General features: G+C 38.2%; 2 protein-coding genes across 3 annotated transcripts in view; both read right to left on the minus strand.

Moving 5' to 3' along the window:
* Positions 1-10,282, minus strand: part of LOC123874438 — an 83,471-nt gene extending 73,189 nt beyond the window's left edge. Inside the window, exons 1-5 of the mRNA XM_045919766.1 lie at positions 10,237-10,282; positions 4,174-4,378; positions 3,492-3,752; positions 2,306-3,414; positions 370-487 (exon numbers count right to left, since the gene is read on the minus strand). Of these exons, the coding sequence (XP_045775722.1) occupies positions 370-487; positions 2,306-3,414; positions 3,492-3,752; positions 4,174-4,337 (1,652 nt within the window). The 5' untranslated portion in view covers positions 4,338-4,378; positions 10,237-10,282. The remainder of the gene's footprint in view (positions 1-369; positions 488-2,305; positions 3,415-3,491; positions 3,753-4,173; positions 4,379-10,236) is intronic.
* Positions 10,283-13,056: 2,774 nt separating this feature from the next.
* LOC123874431 (RNA polymerase II elongation factor Ell) overlaps positions 13,057-25,610 on the minus strand; it is a 63,770-nt gene continuing 51,216 nt past the window's right edge. Inside the window, exons 6-13 of one of the 2 annotated variants that reach the window (XM_045919757.1) lie at positions 21,804-21,874; positions 21,563-21,719; positions 21,041-21,273; positions 18,753-18,872; positions 17,718-17,808; positions 16,762-16,933; positions 14,138-14,275; positions 13,057-13,784 (exon numbers count right to left, since the gene is read on the minus strand). In XM_045919757.1, coding sequence (XP_045775713.1) covers positions 13,731-13,784; positions 14,138-14,275; positions 16,762-16,933; positions 17,718-17,808; positions 18,753-18,872; positions 21,041-21,273; positions 21,563-21,719; positions 21,804-21,874 — 1,036 coding nt within the window. In that variant the 3' untranslated portion in view covers positions 13,057-13,730. The other variant, XM_045919758.1, reaches the window with a different exon arrangement.

A 25,610-nucleotide genomic window follows, 5' to 3' on the forward strand; every position in this document is an offset into this window, starting at 1 on the left:
ACTATCTATGGCGCAAAGCACACTGAGAGAGGCAAAGCGCAGCGATTTTTTTGATACAAACTCAAACTCAGCTGTATTTTTTCACATAAAGGCGGTGGCGCGTGGCAATCCCATGCGCGATTTGTTTTCAGTATATTAATTTCAACCGTATTAAAGTACATAAAGCTGAGTTTAGGTAGTTATAAAAAGACTCGACTACACTCCTCTGTAACTAACACAAAAAAAACAATATAGGAATTCAATAAATGAATAACGCAACACTGTTCCATAACGGATGCTTATCCATTTGGTAGGTATGTAATATAAAAATGAATACAGCACGTATCCTCCTTCAGTTCGGTAATCGGATCGGGCCTTAAGTGGCATTACCACAAATTTTGGTCTTGTGAGTGTATAGCTTTCAGCACGTTTTCCCAGTGATCGCCGTTGGCCGCCACCTCGGCGGCGACGCGCTGCGCGGGCGCCGGCATCGCATCTGCAGAGAGAACTGCACACCACGGGTCAGCAATGTGTGGAGCACGCGCGGCTGCAAGCCTGGCCATAGCTACCGCCAAACTTTGAGGTCGCTAACAGGTTAACAATGCGCGATTATAAAAATGACAGCTAAAGTGTAACAATCGCAATCCACTCTGATTGGTTGATGCTCGCTACAATGCATTGTTGCACTAAGAATACCAAAAGATCAGCCAATCACAACAATTGCGATTATAATAATGATTGATGCAGGTTTCCCGGAAGCGACCTACTGGTTAAACCAACAACCGTAGTGTCGGCTAGAGCCCAGCAGAGAAGGGAACTATGAGCATGAGAAAATAGCTAGTGCTCACAGCGTTTTCGTGCTCAATCGGCCACACATACAAAATGCCCAGCAGGGATGAAGGGAACTATGAGCATGAGTAAATAGCTAGTGCTCAAAATGTTGGCGTCTCAAGTCTATGGCAACAACGGTCAGACATACAAAATAACCAGCGGGGGTGAAGGGAACTATGAGCATGAGGAAATAGCTAGTGCTCACAATGTTGGCGTCTCGAAGTCTATGGCAAAAACGCTGGCCAGCCATACAAAATAACCAGCAGGGGTGAAGGGAACTATAAACTTGAGGGAATAGCTAGTGCCCAGTGTTTGCGTCTTCAAGCCTATGGCAACAACGCCAGGCAGACATACAAAATGATCAACAGGGATGAAGGGAACTATGAGAAAGAGAATTTCGGCGGCGCTGACAGTGACGATTTTTTTCCTTCCTCGGAATTCGAGTGCATACCTAATGTCCGAAACGGAAGCTTTGCTTAAAAAAATGTCATACTGACGAATATTTACTCTTATAATATCAGACAGGTGAAAGTCATTAGTGGAACCTTAGTCCAATTGTAGATACCCAAACAAGGATTTTTCAACTTTGAAGCATTTGTGATGCCGTCAAAAAATAGTACACCCGGTGAAGTGAAACGGATGTGCCACTGCAATTCGTTATCGTTGTATCCGGATTGAAAACCAATTGTCTGTCTGTCAAGACTTGTCAAGGGAATCAAAACCTATGTACCTTCCATTGACCTAGAATCTAGGGCATTAACAATGTCTTACAGCACAAGTAAAGGGGAAAATCCGAAAACAACGAATTTGTGGTTACATCACAAACCTGTGTGGCATGTTAGGCTGGCTGGAGTGATCCAACAGGTAGCCAGAGGTCTCACATACTACGGACAACTACGTCTAAGTACAGAAAAGAAACCCAGGAAGGAGAGAGAGAGAGAGAAAAGCATACACAACACAAATACATACACAAATATCGAGCTAAAAGTAAAGAATACATGTCCACGTGCTCGACCTTCACAGCGACCAAAAAGTTTGCTTATAACTATACCAAGTAGCCCACAAAGCTCAATACACCAGGAATGAACATCATAATGTAATTTCTATTTCCTTAATCAGAATTTTTTTTAAACCCTTGAATTTTATGTAAAAAAAAAACTGTATTGAGCTTTTCATAAAACATACTAAGTACAAATTTTGTGATGGTAATTTTTTGAAATGCATAGTTTCGAGCAATCCATTCCTTCAAATTCAAGAATAATAAGTAATTAATAAAGTGCAATTTCACATTATTATGTCAAAGATAAAATGGGTGGGTGATCGAGAATACAAAAAAAAACCATGTATTTTAAATTTTTACCATCCCAGAACTTGATTTAGATTTTATTATATTTCTTGTTCTCCAAAGCCTTTGTACCTTTATACAAATTAAATAAATAGGACAATTGTAGTACAAAGGCAGGTAAAATAATGACTATGCATCGTGAATGTTTACCTTGTGAGTTTGGAGGAGCTGGTATGTTTCCTGGCTTCATGTCCTTTGGTTTTGGGATGTGGTTGAGAGGCATCGGCATTGGAGGTGGTATATTTTGCAGTTTCATGGGCTCAGGTGGAGGTATGTTATCTAATGGTTTAGTCTCTGAGTGTGTGTTTGATGATAAAGAATTTTGATGCATTTGGCCTTGTGGCATGAATGGCATGTTGGGTGGGCACATATTAGGCGGGCCATTAGGCCCAAAGTTGGGACCTCCGGGCCTGAAGGGAGGCTGTGGGCCAAAGTTTGGACCATTTGGTCCAATTGATGGGTTCATTGAGTTTGGTGGGCACATTGAATTTGGTGGACCAGGCATTTGATTGTTGGAAAATGGAGGGAAAAATGGTGGCATAGGGCCATTCGGTCCAGGTCCTCGAACATCAGGACCACACATGTTAGGAGGCATTGTACCACATGGACCATTAGGTCCCATAAAATTTGGAGGCATTGGAAAATTCGGAGGTCCACCCATATTATATGGTGGCATATTGGGATTAGGCCCCATCATAGGACCAGGACCCATATTAGGACCCGAACCAGATCCCGGTCCCATGTTAGACCCTGGCGGCATAGACCCGGGTGGCATTGGCCCAGGTCCCATCGGTCCTGGACCCATTGGACCAGGTCCTATTGGTCCAAAACCCATAGGACCAGGTCCCATCAATCCAGGCCCCATTGGCCCAGGCCCTATTGGTCCCGGTCCCATTAATCCAGGTCCCATTGACCCGGGTCCCATAGCTCCATGTCCTATTTGTCCAGGAACCATTGGTCCTGGTCCCATTAGACTCATAGGATCTGAACCCATTCGCCCAGAATCAGATTCTTGGCCATCATAAGAGTCATCTTGTTGTCTGTCATAATCATAGCCATCGTTAGATGAGGCATCGTGAGAATTCCATTGATGATGTGCGCCGGGCGGGGGAGAGTCATCGTCTGGGGGTCTAACACTCAGCTGCATTAAAGATGGTATATTTGTATTATCATGCATCTTTTTTCTGTCTTCTATGACCGGAGTCAAAGGACTGTGACCTCTGTTTCTTCCTCTGTCATTCCACCGTCTATGCCTATCTCTGAAATGACAATATATTCAGATAAAAAATTGTGGTAGATGTGAGTGATTTACTCTTATTAGTGATTATTTTATTACCTAGAACCTCTTTCAGGCTTTCTCTCTAAAGTCTGATTATAATTTTCTACAGCTTCATGAATCTCTTTCTTAGCAACTACGGCAGGTTTTGGCTTACTCTCATTTTTTATTCTTTTACTCTCATCAGTTTCTTGTTTTTCTTTTGCATCTTTTTCTTGTTTTTCTTTGCTTTGCTTATCGAGAAGAGCTTTATATTGACTCATGAAACTACCATCATTGGAGAATATGTTAGCTGAACCTGTCTCTTCTTTAGCAGTAGGGCTGTGAAGGATAAAAATATGTTACATTGTTGTATTAACAAGTATCGTAAGAAGGTCCATAATAAATCTGAAACATTATCATGCAATACCGTTATTTACTTCCTAACAGTTCCTACACCGTAACAGAGCTATCCAACTTTCTGTATAGGAAGATACTTTTGAATTGAATTTAAGGATTCTGTATAATTGAATTAGCACCAATAACACAACACACCAAATCAATTTGTTAGAAATACAGATGTTATGGTGCCATAGGTAGTGCAGTGTGTTGGCCCATATACTCCGAAGGCACATGCTTGCGAAGGATAGATGACTTGTGGAATGTAAATAAGAACAAGCATAGATAGGTGCTATGGTAAGTAATATACCAGAAGCAAGTTAGAAAAAGAAGATAGCTCTAGCAATATTAATAAATTTTATACTTAGATAGCTTTGCCTGAGCCGCGAGGGCTGCGGCCTGTTTCTGAGCCTCTAACTTTGCTTGGATTTCCATCTTCTTTTTCTCGATGATTTGTTCCTGTTTCGACATTTGTGCCCATCTTGTACTCAGGGCCGATTTGTTTTTATTATCCTTGAAATGAATCATCTTCAATTCGGATTTAAGTATACAATACCAATGCAACTAAAGTTTTCATGTAAATATTTAATTAAACTTCTTTTGGTAATTTTTATACATTTTTTCTTACACTGAGCGACAATTTTTTTTCAACTGGCATCACAGAGTATATAATCACTATACGATATACTTGGTTAATTGGTTATACTCTATGGATGGACTTCGTCTGTGTTGGTGTTAGCTGGCGGGTGTGCTCTGCCTTTTTGGAGTGTTTTTTTTTTGCTAAAACTGTCTGGAAAGCGCTCTAAGGGGGTGCCGTGCGTATGTCAGCGAGCGCCAGTACAGACCGGGTCCATACTTGTATAGTTTAACTGACTTGTTACAAATAACTACAAACTTGACATTGGCTAATCTTTGTAAAGCCAGATGAGAGAGTAAAAAAAAAATGTATGGATTATGGTTATTTTTGTTTTTTACATCTATGCATTATGGAGTTTACGGCTCTGGGTCACAGATCACTATTCTAGGTCTGGGTTCAACCGTGCTTGTTGTTTGCTGTGTGTTGCAAGCGTCTGGCGGCACCATTACACCTTATTTTTTGTTTTACCTGTGAGTTCCTTATAGAAAAGTTATTTTTTAATATGTTTTATGGCTCTAGATTCTAGCTCTATCTTTTGCATTTTAGTGGCGGGAAATATCAAATTCAAGTTGGTCAATCTGTGACAAGGTTTGTTAAATTTTTGGTTTCCCTACCCTCTCGAGTGATATACTTATTAGGTATCTACTTACATTGATAAAATATAATTAGAAGGAATTGGACATAATAAGTATTAAATACATGAGCCCAGCTATGATCGTGTTCAGATTAGACTACCTACCTATTTTGCACACCATACCAGTCTTTAGTTATAGTATAGTACAAATAAATTTGCCTATAGTATGCGACAAGTCGAGATGGCAATCGAGGTATGAGGCGGACGGATGCCCAGATTGCCATCTCTACCTATCGCGTACTACCTATACCTATTAGGTTTACATTTTAAAAACCATTTGAGAAATAGTGACTGCCAATTGTTAAAAATGTCCCTATGAAAAAGGACCCTGGCTGGGTTCGAAACTAGTCGGGCTAAAAACGTGAGTATAGCCGTAACAACCTATCTGTCTGTGGCATCGTAGCTTGAGCGAAGCGAAAATTGTACGTCTATGCCTAAACTAATGAACCGATTTTGTTTTTTTTTTTTTTGTTTGAAAGGTGGCTTCATAGTGTTCTTAGCTATAATCCAAGAAATCAGTTCAGCCGTTTGAAAGTTATCAGCTCTTTCCTAGTTACTGTAACCTTCACTTGTCGGTGGTGTTATATTAATATATCTATGATTAATATACACTTGTATTCACTAACTTCGTTTGACAAGGTATCTGTTTTCTGACCACTGAAGCTACCGAATTACCGGGTTATATAATTAGGATCCCGGTCATTCTGTAGGTGTCTTATAATGATTAACTTCTACTGTGAAAATTAACTGTATGCTATCCTTGAAGAGGTATGGTAATTAATTAGCTCTACCGTCTAAATGCTTATAGGCACAGACTGACAACTCCTACTAACTTCACTATAATAGTTTGACGATACAAAGTTGTGAGTGAAGTTAGCAGGAATGGTCAAGCTGTATATATTAGGATTTAGACAGGGTTGTAGTTAACTGCATGCATAATATTAAATAATTCAAAAATAAAACAGCCAATATCATTGCATATTATTCTTTTTATATTTTTTCTTCAGTTTAAATGGAAAATACAATTTCATTTATTCATAATGTTGTCATTTATTTATTGTAAACAAATATATTATAAAAGATTTACATATTACTATCAAAACAAAATATTCACAAAATGGCAGACTAACTAAACAATTAACTCAGTTGATTTTTCAAGCATGCTATCAATTGCATATTTTTGAGCTAAATAAGAAGGGAGAAAATTTTGGCACTGATCCCATAACACAAACTTAAATGAAGTTGGCATAAATGCAAATTGTAGCAACACTGCCTGACTCTCGGGTGAGTTAGTCTGTACATCCAGATGTTGAATAGGTACCTTTTATAACAATACTCTTCACAATCTCTCTTCAGCTTTATATACTGTGTGAACACTGCTTGCTTTTCACTCGCACTTCATAAAGTGGACACTGCCAAAGAGAGCCTCAAGCTGACTATTGCCTTTGTGGTAACTTGACAAACATACATAATCAACTAATTGCTGCCTCATTAATCTTCGAAATTCAAAATGACTTAATTAAAAAAACAACAAACTCTTGCTCCTTTCATAACAATACAAATTCCATTGAATGGATTAAATCAACTCAATTGAAACGTTCAAACAAATCATCAATCTACTTTAAAATAAAAAAAGTACCTCTTCTCATATCTGCATTACCCTGCCTTAACAAATTATAGAATTAGACAGTTGACGAAACAAAAACTTAAGCAATGGAAGAGGACATGAGCAAAATAAAATCACAAAAGGAACATTCAACGTTTGATGAATGCTCTAACTTGAAACTGTACAGAAATAAGTATATAATATAATATGTATAGTTGACTTCTGAGTAGCAAAAAGCCAAGTCCCTTCCACTGTTAAATACACGAAATGCCAAAAAGAAAAGTATAATTCATAAATTGTACCTATACTTTGTTTTTATAATCTAATTTTTTTTACATTTTAATAATTTAAAAACAACCAGCACTTGGTCGAGAAATTTATATCCATTTTTTTTTGTGTATTTTATATTTTGATGAAATATTTAAAAGCTAATTAACGTGAGCCGATGTCAGGATTCATAGCTAGTCGTCGTTCGCTCGAACCGGCTGGCAAGATCGGTCTCCGCCTGACTCGAGCTAGTATAAACACTATACACAATAACACTACCGCATCGTCTATACATCTTGACTCATATATTATTATAATGCACTGATATTTCGAGGGGCACAAGGAATATCGCAGCATCGTTTCGGCCGCCGCCGAGCCTTCGGCCCGCGCCGACGCTCGCCGCGATCACTCTCCGCACACTCACTCCCCTCTCTGTCCTTCTATACACTTTATAGCGATCCATACTAAATAAAAACACTACGATTATATCCCTTAACGCGTCTAAATGTCTATTCGTACTCTATTTACATCGACATAATACATAGTATTTAAGTTGTTCAGTAAATCGAGTCTTGCGAGATCGCCGTCGGCCCGAAGTGCGTCGGCGGCCATTTCTGATTCCTGTACAGCAAATTTACAATAACGTTCGATCAGAATACGCAAACTCAAACATCTACATCTAAACAAATTATGTAAGGTAAGGATCTTCACGTAACGCCCGCCTTAAGCCGCTATAATATCAGCTATGTTAAGTATAACGTGTTAGATTTCGCGCGTGACAAATACGACTTTGGCTGAAACGTATACACAGATAGATATATAAATGAAATAGGCCAAAATTCATTGTTAATGTTCGTAATACATGGGAGTTAACACAACCTGATCGACTTTGAGACCTACTTACTATTAAGGACTTGGCTAATGTCATACATAGGAAGGACAATAATCGTGCCGTAGTCGCATTTGTCACGCGACAAAGTTCAATATACATTTCGGAATTAGTATTACTAATATATCTCTAACTAGGATTTAAGAAAAAAGTTGATTTTACTAGATTCTAAATATCGCCTACACTGTACAATGGACTATGATATTTCATTGAGATATTATCAATCGTATAAATATGACAAAATACAAATATTTCTGTCCAACCTCCTAATAACTTATTCGGTAACAATCGAGCAACGTTCGACATTTTATAAACTCCCTTTGTGACAGTATATCAGATATCAATTTAATTAGAAAGGCATTTAGATCAACTTTCTATATAAAATTTGTTATAATTTTAAAGTGGTCTGCACATTGTATGTCATATAATTGATGCACTTTTATTTTAATAAATATTTAAGTATAATAGATCACACGGTATACGCCATAGAAATTGGCATTCTTATATAGCTAATAGTAAATAGAAATATATCTAACGAGATGACAGTCGATATTTATAAAGATAAGGCAAAGGATACATCTAATCGAAGTAACACCACCTAATAATTGTCGATTATAGTAGGTAAGTATATGTATTATACTATCCATAATATCTTGCATTTTGAAAGAAAATTATTTTATTAAGGGTTATGTACATTTTCTTTCAATGTGTTTTTATCACTACGTGGCTTTTAACGTGGAAAACGTTATTATAAAACATAAAACTGATTACGTATTCCTAATCTTTAAGATTTTAAAAGAAAAAAAAATCGCCCACTTTTTATTAGGCACAATAAAATTCGTAATTCAAAGTAATAAAGTCGTGATGTCGTTATACCCATCACTCTTAAAGCACACTCTACTATAAAATAGTAATATAAAAATCCATACTACTATTATAAATTAAAAAGTGCATCTGTTTCTAAACTTTTCACATCCCATCCATTTAATCGATTTTGACGGCATTTGGCACAAACCTAAATTGCCTCCCGGAGACGGACATGCTACTTTTTACTCTGGAAAATCAAAGTTCCCACGGGATTTATAAAATCTTTATCCACGTGGGCGAAGTCGCGCATCTAGTAATAAATATTATGACCTAAAATTTTCTACATAACTTTAAGCAATGTGTCTTCGCTTAGATGTCGTCCGAGCCTCAGTGCATCAACGAACAGTGCTAAATAAAGGTTCAGATAAATGGAATGCATTTTCACAATGTCCACTTCAATCATAACAGTTTTGACTTCAACATAAGAATTCATCACCTCCTCCTAAGAAACAAATGATTAATAATAATTTATAGTAATAATATATTATAATAAAACAATCGACGCTTAAACTACTGGTAACAATAACATTTTTTCAACGGATTTGTTCTTATCAAACCAAATGGAGTTTCTTACGTTAAGAGAGAAAGTTTGTGATGATCGAGTACGTTCGACAATCGAGACGTTCGCGAGCGCGGGCAAGTAGTTTTACGTAGTTGGCACTCGATAAAACCGATTAGAGGCATAAATATAATTCATCAATATGTAGAATTTTGGGTTTATTTAAGTTAAAATAAATAGAAAAGAAAAATAAATTAAGATTTCAAAGCAAAGTTTAATTATCTAATATCATGACCACAATATTGAGCATTTTAATGAGTAAAGTGATAAAATCATAACAAAATGGTGTGAGCAAACAAAGGGCACTTTCGTATGAATTGACCGATTACTTGACACTAGGTAAAATGTGTCATTTCATTACGTACAAAACAATTGACTTGTATCAATGGAAATAAGGAAATAGCAACGTCTTTTGACATAGTAATTGACTAAAATTAACTGAAACAACAGCATCAATTAACAAGGTTTCGTGAACTTATCTCGAAATGCTTTTTTTATTATGTACTATAAGTCATATTATATATCAATATACTAAGTAGTTCAACAAATAAGTATAATAAATACATTAATATATGGAAGTAATTATCTTGCATAATTTAAAATTTTGCCTAATGTTGATGCTATATTTTCGATCAACATAGATATGTTACACAAGTATTTTAATTTTATAACTTGATATAATTGATAATGCATAATTAATAGCGTAAATATCTTTGATATTAATCGAGGTTTCAATTGTGCATCAAAATCAGGCAAAGTCTAAAATCGTTCTTACGATGGCTTCATTTAAGTAGATAAATAAAATGATAGTTTACTTTGAAAGGCTACAGTAGTATGGCAAGTTGTTGAAACTGTCAAGAGTTTAATGCATTTATTATTCGAAATAAATTATAATTTGCACATATCTTGGAAAAATATGGGTATCTAGTCAAATTATATAACTTTATTAAATAGATGTATCATCGTAATAAAATGTAGTAGTTAATGTAAAAATTTAAAACTTTTTCATTTTCTTCAACTTGCCATTGTGGCTAATTCTGTCTACACAATCTTTAAGCTAAATTAAAATGGGAGGTCTAAATATATTGCTTTCCCTTTCATAATGCTTCCTGCGGAAAAGGATAGCATTAGATTTAGATCGTCAAGACAGTTTAGAGATTGTGTACAACAGAATTAACCACATTGTTCAATTTTGCAGCCAAATAATGCATTTTTAAATAAGTGGACTCACAAAAATTTTGTTTTCTTTCAGAGATAAAATCAGAATTACTTAACGCTAAATCATTTTTCAAATATGGACGTTAGTTTTAGGACTAAATACGAAAGACGGCTTTTCTTACACTCGGGCCAAAGACTGAGTACTTTAGATCTCCAAATAAAATATTATTTACGACATAAATTCTGAAAGTTCAATAATAATATTTATTTGCGAAAACTTTAATCTTTCACAAGATTCGGAGTTTCCGGGAGGGAATAAATTACTGATAAATTAAAATTTTTAGGACGATTAAAATGGTAGTTTAAAATACTCGTTTTCGATAAATCTAATTTAATGATGCCGGTAACTTGTCTGGGTTTTTTAAGTTCTTAACTTTCCCTATCAAATCGGTCACCGTTTGTTCCGAGCCTAAAGGGCAATTACTCCCACTTGTAACAAACTATACTGAAGTCATTCGCGTTTGTTGAGGAATAAGTGTCCCGCCCGACATAATTAAATTTGATAAAAAAGTCAAAAGGCCCTAATGCAGACTAAAAATAACTACTTTTTATTGTGATTTGGAGGGTAATTCCGAAGAGGACCAGAATATTTCCTTACTTCTAGTGGATGTTCAACACTGGCCGGTTGTTGCTAACTCCGAGACGTAATAGCAATTAAAAACTAATTAAATATAAAAATGTATTTATAATTTTGGCAAAATCTATGACCACTTCACATCGCTTAGGTACCAAATTTCTATATAAGACAAAAATGTAATTATTCATATCAATTATTATTGTTCTATCTGCTTATTTAACAGGGTACTAGTTTTTGCTGGAGCTAGTCAACTGACATTTGCAACCCGTTGACACAAGTAACAATGGCTTTAAATTAGGATTACACTTAGGATTAACAACTAGATATTTCATTGAATAGGGTATTTTACTCTAATTTTTTTATTACTTTATTATAAACTAGGATAAAAATAATGACGTAAACTGAAAAAACTAATTAAATCGATCAAATAACAAAAAAGTTATAAGCATTTAAATATTTCAGATTAGACAGAGATAGCGATAATAACATTTTGACGTCACTCCGTCACTAATGCCATAGTAGCTTCCTGCGGTTTCATACAAATTTTCGTTTTGCGAGAAAGGGATAGAAGACCCTCCCACTCCAAAATTAATATGCCTGTAACTTTGTAAATCTTTGTTGGATTTTAATATTTTTTTCAGCGTACGTCATTATTTTTATCCTAGTTTATAATAAAGTAATAATATTTATCAAATTAAAAAGTAGGAAAATACCCAATTGTAATATTATGACACTAGAAAAGTTTTACTTTAATATTGAAGTAGAATTTAGATGGTACTTTTAGTAATGGCGGTCGAAATCTACTACCCAAGCGACGATTTAGCTCTGTCGTGTTATTGCCGCAAGTGTTTTCTAATACTAACGAGCGATCTCATTTGAGAGTTGCGTTTGTGACATCAATGAGTGATTATTAAAGCCGCTGAGATATTAACAAGATCTTCATTTGTGCGGCAATAACACGCCAAGAGTTACGGAGCAAATACTATATAGATAATTAATATATTATGCGTAATTATTAATTACATTATTCAAAATTTAAGTCGAATAAAACTGAAAATATTACACTACCCACAGTAAAAATTTAACAAGAACGTGATAAATCTTTCTATATAATGTTACTATATACAACATGCAAGCTGGGCAAGACGCGTACAAAATGAACGTCCAACGTTAAAAAATGGATGGATTGCTTCCAAGCGAGAGGGACGATATTGCGCGACAGTACTAGATGATTTATGGTTATAAAATGGCCGTTCGTCCGTCAAATATTCTTTTTTAGATTTCCGTATCTCCAGAGGTAAAAAGGAATCCTCATAGGATCACTTGCCTGTCTGTCTGTTTGTCATGTCTTCCAATACCCGTTAAGGGAATGAACACCTTTACGGGTTTCAAAATGGGAAAATAGAGTCCCGTTGACCTAGAATTATAAAATTTGGCAGGTAGCAAGTAAAGGGAAAAATCCGCAAGCCGCGAATTATATTACAAAAAAAAGTGTTATTTCTTGTACGATGGTACGGAACCCTTCGTGTGCAAGTCCGACTCGCACTTGACCGGTTTTTAACTTGCAGAAATCCACAATCGATCCATAATTTTAAAGGCTTGTTTGCAAAATTATACTGAAGGACAATCTCTATAAGCAAAATTTACTTGGACAACAATAATTTCAGACGGCAATATTATTCGAGTGGAATAAAATGTGGACGAACAAATATTTTACTATTGGACTATTATGTACTATTTGATATCATAATATAAAATATTTTCAGTTATTTACATTATAAAAACCGATTGATAAAAAACAAATTCAGGACCTAACAATGTTGAATAGTAGCTTGCGATCATCAAGACCCTTTCACTACTAACAATAGCAAATAACATTACGGTACAATATTAACTTTTGTATGTTTCTGCTTCGAATATGATAAATATATAAACGTGAAAACATCCGTTGACCGCTGAATTAAACACGATCGACGCAGAAATACACAAGTCCCCGGTAAAAAAATAAAGTTTGATATACATTAAATACAGTTTAATGTCCGAAAATACGTAATAATATAATTAGCTAGGTTTATAAATGTTTTCTTAAAAATTCAATATGGGCCCTCATATCCGGTACAACGCGAAGATTCCTCCGCTTGGTGTCTCGATCGGTCACATCAAATTAACCGTTACGTATAAAAATAATGGAAGAACCATAAAACTAAATGTATTTTGCTGCAATATAACAATATCCTTTTTTAACTAAAGACTTCCGACCGAACAACAATATATATAACATTCACCAAATTAGCAGAAAGCCCATGTGTGTACAAACTGTAAATACATCCTCTTCATATACAGAACCGTTCACCGACGACTGATCCGCATAATATACTACTTCAAAAGTCAATCGTTATACTTTCAACTGTGTTCCGAGTTCAGTCCGAATTAAGGCAGCATCAATAGGAATCTCGATAACGGAAGCTTAAAACTACCGTCGTTTTTTTTAAAATACACACATTTACAATACTGCAATTTGGCTCGCACTGAACATTCGACGCGGTCGGCTCTGCCACAGGGAGACACTCGGTGCTAGCTAGGGGAATAGTCCAACATGTGTGCTGCTCGGCTCGGCTCGGGCGTGTTAGTGTACTAGAGGCAGCGGGCGGGCGGCGAGCTCGCGTGTCAGTACGCCTGCGTCGTGCTGGCCGCCGCCACGCGCTCCGGTTTCAGGTTGCGCTGCAACCAACACACCACATCATCACTACATTTGATTCATCACCCACCTCGATGGACGGCAGTCTTCAAACTGGTCTGAGTTGGCAACCGTCCAGATGCGACTAAACAACATCAGTTGTACTAAAACTGGACTGTCCAGTGCGCTTGGCAGCTTAAGCTTGAGCGCGCTTGCCTAGAAGTTGCCTATTCACTCTTGACTTGAAGGTACCCATATTAAAAGTGGAAGGGAAAACTGATGCTGGAAGGGTGTTCCATAATTTCACTGAACAATGCTTACAATGTCAGGCCTCACCATGCCTGAATTTTTTTATACTCTTTCTTACTCTCTATGTGAAGCTCTATTTTGTACTCACCAGTTGGTCGTATTGGTGCACCATCCGCTTAATATGGTTGAGCTTGCGGTGCAGGTAGTTGACTCGCCGCCTCTCGCGCTGGTACTCCGCGTCGTTACGCATGCGTTGGTACTCCTCCACTATGTGAAGTTCTATTTTCTGCAAGAGATATTACATGGGTTACAATTTGTACAGTTTCAGGTTCAGAGCGTAACTTGAGAGATCTCAAGCATTAATGTAATTGTATAATTTTCTTGACATTTAACACAAGTTGCCAATTTTATTATTATTTATTTATATCACCTAATATTATCAACTTTTCAGTGTTTGGTCTTCATTCAGAAGAATTCAAAGAGTAAAGAAAAGGAGGATTTATTTTCATTGAAACTATGAAAAACTAGCAATTTTATGATGGTGAACAAAAATAAGTTTTTGGTGACAATACAAACACTACGTTGCTCGAAATAAAACATTTTATTTTAACAAAGTTGTTGTTATTATAGAAATTAAATGTTTTGAGTTTTGTTTAGGTACCCTTCCGGAAAAACAAAAATAATTATCTTGCATCAAAACTTTCAAAGTAAATTATTTGGATGCTGGCCAAAACGCCACAAATAATACCCAATCTGTCAGATTTTCTGAGTAAAACATTACAGCTTCATTGTGTAATGTTTTACTCAGAAAATCTTTACGGAACAGAACTATTTTCGTCATTTTCCTTTGTTAGGAATAAAGAGTTGGTTAATCATAATCACAGAAATTTCGTAAACCAATGAGGAAAAATAAGTAGGCACCTATTGCAAAAGTGCAACAAAGGAAAATAAATTACAAGGGTAACTATGCATTCAATTTATTCGATAGCTATGCAAATGTCGTGTAAATCACGTAGAAATAACAAAGTTTTTGTTTCCATTTTTTTTATAGATTTAATTAAAACATACCTACTTGACTAATTGAAAAGAAAAAAAAAACATAATGTATAAGTTGGTTTATTCATAAGACCTTGAGTGGAGCTCGCTGCGTAACCTTTTAAAGACGCAAGACGTTGGCCTTGCTTTTTACGAGGTTCACGAGATTGTTTCAAGAGAGAGTGTTACTGCTACTTTTTATAAAGTATTTAACAACGTTGCAATAAACAAATGATAGCTGTGTCTCCTTCTAGTTTTGATGCAATCTTGATTTAACTAACTTTAACCTTATTGCTTACTTTTTATAACAAAACACAATACTTATACAGTTTGAAATCGGATGCACGTTTGTGTGTGGATAAAACTTAAGTGTGGATAAAACTAAGATCCAAACAACAAGTGTAAACACAAACAGTGGAACTTTGATCACCACATAGAAAAAAAGTACGCATATAAGGCTAGACCATGATATTTCAGTTAACGTTTTATGCCGTGTGGAGAATGAGGCTGCTGGCTGCATTCGAATTAGACGCGCGTCGTGTATGCTTCTCTTATTTAAGGGCAGCCTTAATCAACTGCGTATTATGCCTTCATACCGCGGGGTTAGCCTCATTGTGCCTTCAAATTCAATTTGTAGGCACAATATCCTCTCACTAGTAAAGTTGACACTAATGACTGAAGTGAGACAGAACTACACACTTCTTTTTATATAGTGAATAACAAACAACTTGAGCAAATGCGCATAGTTCATTTTTAGCCATGATCGGCGGACCGGATGTGCGAGGGGATTTCAATCGCGCGAGAGCACGCGACTGATTGATCAGTCGCCCCTTTTTTAATTCGATTATAATTTAGTCATTGCCTGCGATTAGTGATGATGCAGTTTAAGATGGAAATGCGCTAACTTAGAAGAGGATTCTCGGTTCCCGCGAAGCGCCATCTTTGCGCCATTACTCTGCTTTGCCGGCCAGTACACCCACCGCGCTTTCATATCAGCGGCGAGGTACTCACCCGCGAATGTTGCGGTGAGGCAGAGAGTGAGAGCCACTCACCCGATTTTGCAGCGACTTGGGCTCGGCGCGCTTGAGCTGCTGCTCGAGCGGCGTGAAGAGCGCCCGACCCACGCCACATGCGCGTATGGCGACTAGTAGTTCATCTATAGCGTCGCAAGCTCGTTCTTATATGCTCGCCGCGCTCTTGTATCGACGGCGACGCAGAGAGAGAGTCACTCATCCGATGTTGTGGCAACGCAGAGAGAGAGAAAGAGCCACTCACCCGATCTTGCGGCCGCTTGGGCTCGGCGCGCTTAAGAGCTGCTGCTCGAGCCGCGTGAAGAGCGCCTCGACCCACGCCACATACGCGTATACCGAATGGTAGTCCATCTATAGCGTCGCAAGCTCGTTCTTGTATGCTCGCCGCGCTCTTGTATCGACGGCGAGGCAGAAAGAGAGCCACTCAGCCGATGTTGCGGCGAGACAGAGAGTGAGAGCCACTCGCCAGTGTTGCGGCGAGGCATAGAGAGTCACTCACGCGATGTTGCGGCGGCTTGGACTCGGCACTCTTGAGAGCTGCTGCTCGAGCCTCGATCCACGCCACATGCGCGTATAGCGACTGGTAGTCCGTCTATAGCGTCGCAAGCTCGTTCTTGTAGTTCACCGCGCTCTTGTATCGACGGCGAGGCAGAGAGAGAGCCACTCATCCGATGTTGCGGCGAGGCATAGAGAGAGAGCCACTCACCCGATGTTGCGGCGACTTGGGCTCGGCGCGCTTGAGCTGCTGCTCGAGCCGCGTGAAGAGCGCCGCCACCTGCGCCACGCGCGCGTATAGCGACTGGTACTCCGTGTATAGCGTCGCGAACTCGTTCTTGTACGCCCGCCGCGTGCTCGAACTCGTTATTGGGGGGTATTGCCTGCAAACGGAAACATTCGTATTGTAACTATGTGCGCGATCACTTCTCATTGCTCATGCTGTAGGCCTACTCTTGAGTTCCTGGGTGCATGAGAGGTGACGATTGATGCTAAGTTGCCGTCATCCCTGTTACACCGCTGTAGAAACTTTCTCAATTAAATGATATGTCTGTAACTCGCAGATGCAGGTCACTGCAATTTCAAACGCGTGACACACGTGTCGTGGTCATCGTCAACCGATAGACGTCAAGGCTGGACATAGTTTCGACGATATGTCAAATATTAGGCTATGGTGACGTAAAACCAAAGAAAAATAGGACTACTTTAACGCTACCTGCGTCAAATGAACTAAAATTGGCGCCTGCCAGTGACGTCGAAGCCTCGACGTCTTGTGAGAAGTTCCTTAACTGTCATGAATTGTGCCCGTGTGTTGACGTACGATTGCACCTCAATAAAAACTGTCCCGCTAATCGCCAACGACTTCTACGTAAACTCGCAGTAAACGAAGCCGTGGTGGCGAAAACAAACACTAGAGGTGACCATAATTGTATAAATGATGAGAACTGATGTCGTCTATATTTCTCTGGTAGAAGGATGCGTGCTGCCGCTTCATTTTCAGCTATTTTGGCATCTAATGAGAAACGAAATTGTCATAAATCTCGAATTTGTTCATACTTACCTTTTGCTGCGTTGCACCACCAATGATGTCGTACTGATGCAATAACAAAGTAGAGTAAAGGTGCACAATTCTGTTTTAGAACATCTCTGTGGCTGTTCGTTGCTTACCTTTCAATATCTACCAAGTCAGTCGGGTTTTCATCAGGCACAGACGTTAAAGCTGTATTTTCTAAATGTTCTGTATTTGTGATGTCTTTTACTGAAATAAATTAATACTTATTTACTATTTTCTCTTGCTTTTATACTATGGGTATTACATCAATTATAAAAATCTAATATTCAAAAGAAAATAACCAACAAGCTTTTTAAACATGATTTTCTTAAAATATCACATGAGAATTTATTTTTATAATTTAGAATTTATGTTATAGTTCTTCTACTTTACATAGTCAGTTTGGTTGTTTGTTATAGTATTTTAGTGTGGTTGTAGCACGCGTAACGTCGAATCGATTGTCTTAAAACCAGTTTCCAATACCACCTGGTTTTACCATGCAAAAATAAGCTTGTTTAAGGTTGTATTTCTCTAGTAAAACCATGGTAGACTTCGTGAAATAGAAGAATTTAACATTTTATATTATAACCTCTCACTAACCCATTATGGGCCAAAGTTCAAGCTATTCTGTAAGTATCGGCGATCGACGATTGTTCGACTGGATCTCTAGGACTTAGCATTCGAGTATTCATACATACAAATGTTAGCCTGGTACTTTTATGTAGTTAACACAAAAGTACCAGGTTAGCATTTAAAACCATAGGCAATCAATGATGATGTTTTTATTGAAAAAAATATTCTCATTGCGTATCACTGCCATGGATGAGTTCCAGTTCCTAAGTTCTAGGTGCACTCCATTCAATGGGCAGTCTATTCAAATGTAAGAAGTTAAAATCTAATGGAACTATCAATCAAATCATCGATTGCGGATTCTAAAGTATCATGTACCTTGGTCCTAAAGAAGTTTTAGGCTCAGTATCCATCTAGCGGAACGGAAAGGAGATGTGTTCAATCGGCCAATCAGATTTTTAAAAGATGACGTGATAATTTTTTCATATAATCTATTATGAAAAAATTGGTTGGTCGACTTATTTTCCTCTCCACTCCGCTTAGATGGAAACCGGTCAACAAAAATTAAAAAAAATATGTACCTGTAATACTAGTTTGCTCTACAGGGGGACTACTTCTACTAAAACCGTTCGCCTTCACAGGACTGGAGCAGAGATCCTTGACCGTAGTGAAGTTGAGAGTATAACCATTGTCCTTTTTCACTGGAAACAAAAAATAAAAATCAATCTTAAAACCTTCCTTTTGAGGATAAAAGGTAATTATTATCGATTAGATACACACCCTCGACATTTCATACAACCCAACAGATTTAATCATCTATGATGGACAAGAACAGCACTATTCGTAAATCGAGCGGGACAAGGACAACACTTTACATAATACTAGTAAGCGTACCCTTAAGTTGTGGGTGCGGGGTGAGTAACGATCGCTCTTTTATCTAGAAATAATACTCTTTGGTAATATAATGTCTTAGAAAAAAGATAAAGGTATTGATTTGGTCCATTAAAAGTTTCTCTGTTTTTTCCAAGATAATATATTCCTATGCTCAAAATGTTGAGCATGAGATTCAGCAAAATCAACGGCAAGGACCTTCGTCTGTGGTGGCGTTTGCTGGCGCGCACGAAATCCATACTTATACACAAAGTTTCCCTAACTTGTAAATAACTACAAACTTGACATTGGCTAATCAGCGTAAAGCCAGACGAGAGAGAAAAAAAAAAGAGGTTCAGCAAAAGGATATCTGAAAAAAGTCATACAGTCAGTCAATTCATTATTAAGCACGATTTACCTTTTGAGCCATAACAAAAGAACAGTTTTATTGTTAATCATTATATCCTTATGTTGATGGAATATTGCATGGAATGTATTAGGTAATGCATCAAGTAATAGTTGAGCTGTAATGTATGGAATAAAGTCAATAACAAATTAAACGCATGAGACCAACTAAGCATGGTGTTATCAGCCTTGCTTGTAAACACGTCTATTTATGTGCAAATTAAGATAAAGCAACATTGATCTCATTTTCGTATTACATATAACTTAGTAGGTATATACCGGGTACCGGGAAAATACTTTGCAGAAATACCTAGGTATGTGTTATAATAAAATAAGACATTCAAAGAATTCTTATTGTATGTACTTGGATTAAGATGGGGTTTGCTTTTGATGACCTTGTCGTATGTGATTTTATATTACCTACTAGATGACGTGCACGACTTCGTCCGATATAAGGTTTTATAAAAATTCCGCAAAAAATCTTTGATTTTCCGGAATATAAAGAAGCCTATGCATTAATTCAATTATAAGCTACCTCCATTCCATAGCCAAATTGGCTCAGTTATTGTGGCGTGTATATAAACATCCAATCTTTCACATTTATACTATTCATCATCATCATGATCAACCTGCTACTGAGCATAGGTCTCCTCTCACAATGAGTAGGTTTTAGGTCATAATCTGCCATGCTGGCCAAGTACGGATTGGAAGACTTTACATACCTTTGAAAAAAAAAATTATAATATTAGTATGGTAAAATCGTTCACATGAACGATGTTGACTGTCGATGTGTAGTAAGAGACATCATTTCACCTTTTTTCTGTCAAGTTCGTCTAAGGAGTATGGTCACAACGTTTAAATAGCATGCGAATGCAGGTCGGGTGCATGAATTCGGGTCGCCACCGAAATAAAGCGAAGGTCCGAAAGCCAAATATCGATTAAGGTCCCGGGACCAATTAACTAAGGCAATGTTAATTTCTAAATTGATTCACGCTAAGATTTGTTAGCTCTGCGCAGCTGTCCCAACTATTTTATTGCACGAGAAAATGACTTCTTTAATTGGCTTCTTGGCTTACTTTATTCGCGTGGGATACATAAGATTAATTGACAATGAATCAATCAAAATAATGTGAAGATTTTGTCAGTTTAATGTGTTGCCCATTGCAATCAGCCAGAATATAGATAAGATAACTGGATGACGTGATCACTAATTAATTGCACAGAGTTATGCAACTTTCATTGCATGATTAAAATCAAATATTACATGAAAGAGTATAAACCTATATCTAACAAACAGTGTGGACTTGTGGAGGACCACATTATTTATTGTTGCTGTATGTACCTTAATGTATATGCATTTGATTTTCTGATTTGATTCTTGGGATAAAAAGTAGCCTATGCGTTAATCCAGGGTATAACCTATCTCCATTCCAAATTTCAGCCAAATGCATCCAGTAGTTTTTGCGTGATAGAGTAACAAACATACACACATACTTTCGCCTTTATAACATTCAGTGTGATCTGTATAGACCTTTGGTAAAAGCATGTAAAAGGCTGTGCTGAAAAGCTAAGCCTTTACCGCCTTCAGCCTTACCCGCTGTCCGGTCGTCTTCGTTGTCGGACGCGTGCCTCTCGCCGGAGGAGGTGGTCGCGTAGCCGGAGGAGGGCGGCGAGGGCCGCCTGTAGTGCGAGATGCGCTGCTTCTTCGTCGCCGGCGCATCGTCAGCGGCCGCGCCGTTGCGCTTGTTGGCGCTGGGGGACGCGCGCGGCGATAATGAGTTGGCGGAGTCGCTACTTAGGGGTGGTGTTAAGTTTTGAGGTTTCCGCCTGTAAATTGAAAACAATTCTGGACTGAGTGCTGGCTCGAATAAATTTTCTGGAGTTATATTAAATATCCCTAGACAGAGACAGGTGGCAGAAAGAAAGGGAGATCTTTCCCAGCATTGGGACTGTTCGGCATTGTACCAAATTAGTTTTTAGCATACTTGGGATGTTAAGAAAACTTCGTGAAAGTATTCTATCTACCGTCAAGTTGGAATTAAGCTCAAAATCTGTCAAGATTAAAAATCAACTACATTCTAAATTATTCAGGATGATAAATGTTACAAAAACTCACCTCTTGAGCATACGTTTCTCTTCTTCTGTATAGAACGGCCATTCTTCATTAACATCATTCCATATGTGCCTACGTAAGTGGTAACAATTGTCCTTGAGCGTGCCAATCTCTGGCAGAATTTTGTTCACCATAATACGCTCCTTGTCTTTGAAGCCCTCTGCAATTTATTCAAATGATTATAGTAGATCACTTAAAGAATGGATTGTATAATAATATGTATTAAAGTAGGTATGTGGCTTACCACTGCTGAGTCTCGCGTACAGTTCAGGCTTCTTGAAAGGTTTCAGTGCTAATAATTGTATAAGTCTTTCTCTGAAAATAAAAAAGGTTTAAATTTAGTCTGTGTCTACATGACTATAGATGCTAATGATAGTGAGCTGCGACTTTGTTGTGGTAGTTTTACAAACATAAACTGCAGTGAAGCCTTTAAAAGTACATTTAGTCAGATAACACTGTAAAAACCTACTTTAATTTTCTAATAATGGAAAGAGCAGTACATCCCCATAAGTGATACATAATAAAACTGTGACTATGTGTGTTATGACATGTAATTTCTTAAATCTGCCTAAGAAACCTCATGATTTTAAATAACTGTTCAACAAGGTGTCCAAACAATTTTTTTCAAATTAAATATGCCTCTTTGAAGTGGTACCAAGTATTACAACCCTTATAATTTAATTTTTAAATGGTTGTGACACATACAGACAGAATTGGACGAAACTATAAGGGTTGATTTATACTAGTTCGAATTATATTAGTTCGAATTTCTAAAATTTAACACAGCTTCTATCTCCACCACGTAAAATACAAACTTCTTGCCCAGATTGAAAATTCACGGGAATTCGCGCGAATTTTATTTCACTTTATTTCTCAGTTGAACTTGGTGCTTTACATTTGGAGATAGAGGTCAATATCCTGTGTTGAATTTTAGAAATGCGCTTCGATTTACTCCTAGTATAAATCGACCGTTTTACTATGGAAACCTAAAAATCCACCCTGCTGGGCCCTATCTTAATCATTTAATATTCTATCGCAATATAAGTTTAACTACCCTCCTTGCAGCACTAATTAAATCAAATAATTAGTGTGAATTGCTAGTTTAAATACTAATTGGTGTTAATTAGTTAAATACGAGAAGAAGCAATCCGCTAACAGCGGCGCAAAGAAATCACGACTATTGAATTATTGCCTTGAGTTGTTTCAACCCAATAATTTGTACACAACCTTGGTTGTGGCATGACTCAGTTCGTCGTGAACACTAATCGCCATGTAAAGTTGGACTTATATTACAAAACCAATAATGGAAAGTGAGACGCCATTTTACGTGCCTTATTGAAATATTGGCAAATCATGACCACAAAATTCTTCGATCTAGCATTGTGTGTGCAGCAGGAAGAGTTAATAAAATAATTACTAGGCTCAAGGCATAATGTTGGAGTCTTTCAAAAATTTGTCATAGGAAATTGAACTTTGCTTTGCAGAAATTTGTTCATTACGGCAGTCTCATAACTTTTTGGAAAAGAAAAAGCGTCGCTTTGCTTTATATCTCTCAGTCTATTGGCATTTTCTTTAATTTTTTCAAACTTGGTAATTCATAAAATTACCTTGAAGTTTTCAAAAGAAAATCAAGCTTTTTGGACATGAGAATTGAGAATATTCTTCAAGATATTGAAAAAACCGAAACCAAGTACGAGCCGACCTCGCATACGAAGGGTCCCGTACCATTGTACAAGAAATAACATTATTAATTTTTTTTTTAAATATGTATGGCGGCGATTTTGAAATTATTTGTTGTTATAGCTTCAGTTTCGATATCCGTGCTGCCAACACCCGCAATATAAAAGATGCGATCGAACGCAATAAAGGGGCTAAAGTATTCGCTAAGAGTCTTGGGAGGAGCCATCTGACGAAGTTGAGAGCATCGGATGGCCGAATTGTTGCTTCGAAACCAGAGGTGCTAGCTGAGATCGAGCAGTTCTACGGGCAACTCTACTCTGCCCATGCTCCAAAACCTGCACCCACCCAAACCGCGAACGACAAACGTGCGAGACTTGTGCGCCACTATACCGATGACCTCCCGGATATCGACGTAGGCGAGATTAGTATAGCTCTCGGGCAGCTGAAGAATAACAAAGCCCCAGGTGATGACGGTATTACAGCGGAGCTCCTGCGCGCAGGAGGAAAGCCAATTCTCAACAAGCTTAAAGACCTCTTTAATACCGTCATCAAAACTGGCATAACACCTGAAAAATGGAGTAGAAGTGTTACTGTGCTCTTTTTCAAAAAAGGAGATAAAAGTCTGCTCAAGAACTACAGACCAATCTCACTTCTAAGCCATATTTATAAGCTGTTCTCGAGGGTGATTACGAATCGTCTCGCCCGAAGACTTGACGAATTTCAGCCTCCGGAGCAGGCGGGGTTTCGACAGGGCTACAGTACCGTAGACCACATCCACACGCTACGGCAGATTATACAGAAGACTCAAGAGTATAATCTACCCCTCTGTCTAGCGTTTGTGGACTATGAGAAAGCCTTCGATTCCATCGAGACCTGGGCTGTTCTGGATTCATTGCAGCGATGCCAAGTCGACTGGCATTATATCCAAGTGTTGAGATGTTTGTATGACTCCGCCACCATGTCCGTCCAAGTCCAAGACCAACAAACCAATCCAATCCCTATACGAAGAGGTGTGAGGCAGGGAGATGTAATATCCCCAAAACTTTTCACCTGTGCCTTAGAAGACGCGTTTAAGGAATTGGACTGGAAAGGTCGAGGCATAAACGTGAATGGCGAAAATATCTCACACTTGCGATTTGCGGACGACATAGATCTATTGGCTGAATTGCTGCAGGACCTTGAGGAAATGCTGATCGAGCTTAGCTGTTCTTCCAGACGAGTAGGTCTTGAGATGAACATAGACAAAACGAAAGTAATGTTTAACGAGCACGCTATCTCAAGACCCGTCACCGTCGGGAATGTTAGCATCGAAGTTGTTCAAGAATATAACTACCTCGGCCAGATTATACAACTCGGCAGGAACAACTTCGACAAGGAGGCTGACAGAAGAATTCAGCTGGGCTGGGCAGCATTTTCAAAGCTACGTCAGGTCTTCGAATCGTCGATACCGCAGAGCCTTAAGACTAAGGTCTTCAATCAGTGCGTCCTACCTGTGATGACGTATGGAGCAGAAACGTGGACACTGACAGTTGGCCTCGTCCACAAACTAAAGGTCGCTCAGCGCGCTATGGAGCGAGCTATGTTGGGTATTACTCTCAGGGATAAAATCCGGAACGAGGAAATTCGCAGAAGAACCAAAGCGACCGACATAGCTCAAAGGATTAGCAAGCTGAAGTGGCAATGGGCAGGTCATGTCTGTCGCAGAACCGACGGCCGATGGGGCAGACGTGTTCTGGAGTGGAGACCGCGTACCGGTAAGCGCAGTGTGGGACGACCTCCTGCCCGCTGGACCGATGACCTGAAGAAGGTGGCGGGGAGCGGGTGGATGAGGAAGGCGGAGGACCGTGTTTGGTGGCGCGCTCTTGGAAAGGCCTATGTCCAGCAGTGGACGCATACAGGCTGATGGATGGATGGATATAGCTTCAATAGAAATACCCACTGAAAATTTCAATTCTCTACCTATTAGGGTTCATGAGATACAACCCGCTGACAGACGGACGAATAGCGGAGGCTTAGAGTCCCGTTGGCATTCTTCGGGCACAGAACCCCCAAAAAAGTGAGGCTACACTACATCATCATGTTTTAGAAATTGACCATAGCAGCTAAATAAACACAATAATTTACAACTAGGTACACTCTCCCACCGTGACTTATCAATCAAATGTTTACAATTCTGTTACTTGAACGTGGAATTATTTCTTCACTGCATTGTAAGTATTAGCCACATCCTGTGTGTAGTAGCCGCATATTATCAACAATATTCATTTTGATAACATGTTAATTTGACAAGGTATAATTTTTTTCCATAGTTAAACGTGTAACATCTTGTGTTATCTGAACAATAAAGTACATATTACTATTGGGAATTGTT

This window comes from Maniola jurtina, chromosome 18 (genome assembly GCF_905333055.1).
Source record: "Maniola jurtina chromosome 18, ilManJurt1.1, whole genome shotgun sequence".
Classification (NCBI taxonomy): Eukaryota; Metazoa; Arthropoda; class Insecta; order Lepidoptera; family Nymphalidae; genus Maniola; species Maniola jurtina.